We start from the raw sequence: 2,688 nt of genomic DNA, 5'->3' as shown, positions 1-2,688 counted from the left end.
TTCCAGCCTCCCATTAAGTTTCCTCTCTCCAGTTTTAGATAAGCTCTGTCTCCTTTTTCCATCTGAATCAGGACTCCATTGCTAGCAGCTTCCCGGGTCACATCTTGATCCCCTGCAAAGGCAGAAATGACTGGCCACCCATTTAGCATCAAACTCACCTAAAGAGCAAGATAAAACAAACCCCTCGTCAATTAAAGTCAGACAATGACACTGCCAGGGCTTGCCTAGCAGGCGAAATGCTTAGTTAAGAAAGGGCCTCTTTTGACAGCTGAAACTCCAGCCCCATAAAAATGAAATACCAATCTGAACCCAGCAAAAGTATGTACTCCAAAGGAAGAAGCCTTTCACCACTGTTTTAGACTGACAACCACATCAAAACACCCGGTGCATATAAAACAGGACATTGATCCTATTTTGAAGAATTTCAATAGGGTGCCTGTGTTTTCAGGCTATGAAAAGAGGTCTGCTCATACTTATTGAGAGATGGCTTTATGCGAAACCTCAGAGACAGCGAGGAGCAGAGCCACAGCTGCCAGAGTCAGCGCGTTTGAAGTGTATTCAAGAGGTAGTTTTCCTTTGTTAGAAAGCAACGACAATATGCCACAACACAGTCAATAAGCTCTGCTCAGCTCACATTAATGATCCCAGGACTGCACACCCCATGTTAATAAAAAGCCACCTGCCCAATCTGGGTGTGTGAAGGTGCTTACACCAGGACGGTGCTATGCAGCTGTACATTCACCTTTGCAATTGTGCATTGCTACACAGGCAGATTTCCTGTCTAGGTCATGCTACCTGGCTTCAGGCTGGTAATTTATTATCCCTACTTAGAGATGTGTATGCATCGAACTGCATACAAAAGGTGTGTAAAGGGTGACTGCATGCACTCATACAAAGCTACATTCATTACCGTATCCATGCCACAGGCGCCTCCCTGCACCCCAAATCCCTATGAAACCTTCTGCTACCCCAGAGTAGATGAGGAGCCTGCCGCGGCTCCCAGGGCTCTGTGCAGCGATGTTCCTGGGGCATAGGGCTGCCCGGGGGCCGGGCAGGCGGGAAGGGGCCAGCCAGCAGGCTATTTCCTCCCGTCCCATCCCGGCTGATGCAGGCAGGGGCCCACCAGTGGCCGGGAGCCTGCGCAGCCCCTGGGGAACCGACCCTTCGGCCGGGAAGGGCCGGCAGGTACGTGCTCCGCTCCCGGCTGCCGACCAGGGGCATGGCTCTGCCCCGCCGCCAGCACGGCCTCGTCCCCGCCAGGCCTCGGGCCGGCTCCGCTCCCTCCCGCTGTGCCCGCGGAGCGCGGCGGCTGCGCTTGGGGCTGACCTGGATGGTTTGCCTGTTGTACACTTTCACCACGTGAAAATTGAAACTGTATATCCCCTTTCTTGGCGCGATGAAAGTGCTCCTCTCCGAGTCGAAGTTGCTACCGATATTCACTAGTACCTGGAAAGGAAGGGAATAGCACCGTCAGCTCCTCCGCAGGGCCTCAGCCACCGCCCAGCCCCGCTGTTGCCCCGGCCCGCAGCTCCTCCGCCCCCCGGGCAGGGCTCCGTGGGGCGGCGCGTCCCCGGCCCAGCCCAGCCGCCTTCCCCACCAACTTCTCTGCTCCTGCGGCGGCGGCGCGTCCGGAGCCCCGCCACCCCGCCGCGCACCTGGTCGAAGTAGATTATCATGGTGCGGTTGCTCATCTCGGAGGGCTCGTGGTTGGTGCTGCGGATAGCGGAGAAGGCGACCTTGGCGCTACCGGAGCGCACGGAGATGCCGAGAGCCGTGCCGGTGGGGTCGGAGGTGGGGTTGGAGTCGCACACCACGAGGCACTTCCCCTCCAGCACGATGGGTTCCGTCTCGTTCTGCCCGCACACCAGCCACGCCGTGCCCAGCAGCAGCCCCAGCGCCAGCCCTAGCCCCGGGCCCCGCATGGCGCCGCACTCCCTTTGCTCCGCGCCGCTCCGCGCCGCGCCGGGCGGCACGTCCGTGCTCCGCACCGCTCACTCCCTGCCCCGCCGCGCTCTCAGAGCGCGGCCGAAGGCGCCCCGCCGGGTGGGAAGCGGCCGCGAGGAGGCACAGGAGCGCCCGCACACATAGCGCGGCGCGGAGCGCTGCGGGGCCGAGCGGTGCGGAGCGGAGCCGCCCGCCGCGCCGCGCGGGGCTGAGGGAGGCGGCGGGAGGCGGCGGCGCTGCCGGGGCTGCCGGCGAGCACAAAGACGGCGCGAGGCGCAGCCCCGCCTCCCCACCGGCCCCGCGCTAGCGTCAACGCCCCGCGCCCGCCTCCGCCGCGCCCGGCCCAACCGGCGCCCGCCGCGCGCAGCCGCTGCCAATGGCCGCGCAGTCCGTCTTCTGCCGCCGCTTTTGTTAGGCGGCGCGGGCGCGAGCGCGGGAGCAGGTACCGAGCAGCCGCCCACGCCGCACCGCACCGTTCCGCACCGCGCCGTACTGATCCGTACTGATCCAAGCCGAGCCGAGCCGAGCCGAGCCCAGCCGCTCAGGTAGGAGCGCCGAGGCGCGGTGGGGGGTGCGGAGCAGGAGAGCCCCTGCGGAGCGCAAGGGCCCGCGGCAGCTCGGCGAGAAGAGGGGTGTCGGGTGAAGCCTGGCTGAGGGCCCAGGAGCCGGAACGGGGGAGGAGGGCTGGAAGGAAACGGGCTGCTGCGCGGCCAAAACCTGCAGAAACTGCACCGCCGCGGACGT

The 2,688-nt window shown here is 63.3% G+C and overlaps 1 protein-coding gene across 1 annotated transcript in view; it reads right to left on the bottom strand.

The window, feature by feature from the left end:
* CBLN1 (cerebellin 1 precursor) overlaps positions 1-1,922 on the bottom strand; it is a gene marked incomplete at both ends in the record, with an annotated part of 2,299 nt that extends 377 nt beyond the window's left edge. Inside the window, 3 exons of the mRNA XM_080638655.1 lie at positions 8-158; positions 1,327-1,446; positions 1,656-1,922. Coding sequence (XP_080494781.1) covers positions 8-158; positions 1,327-1,446; positions 1,656-1,922 — 538 coding nt within the window. The remainder of the gene's footprint in view (positions 1-7; positions 159-1,326; positions 1,447-1,655) is intronic.
* Positions 1,923-2,688: the final 766 nt, after the last annotated feature.

The sequence above is a fragment of the Psittacula echo genome (assembly GCF_963264785.1).
Source record: "Psittacula echo genome assembly, chromosome: Z".
Taxonomy (NCBI): Eukaryota; Metazoa; Chordata; class Aves; order Psittaciformes; family Psittacidae; genus Psittacula; species Psittacula echo.
This window is presented reverse-complemented; position numbering and strand designations above follow the sequence as displayed.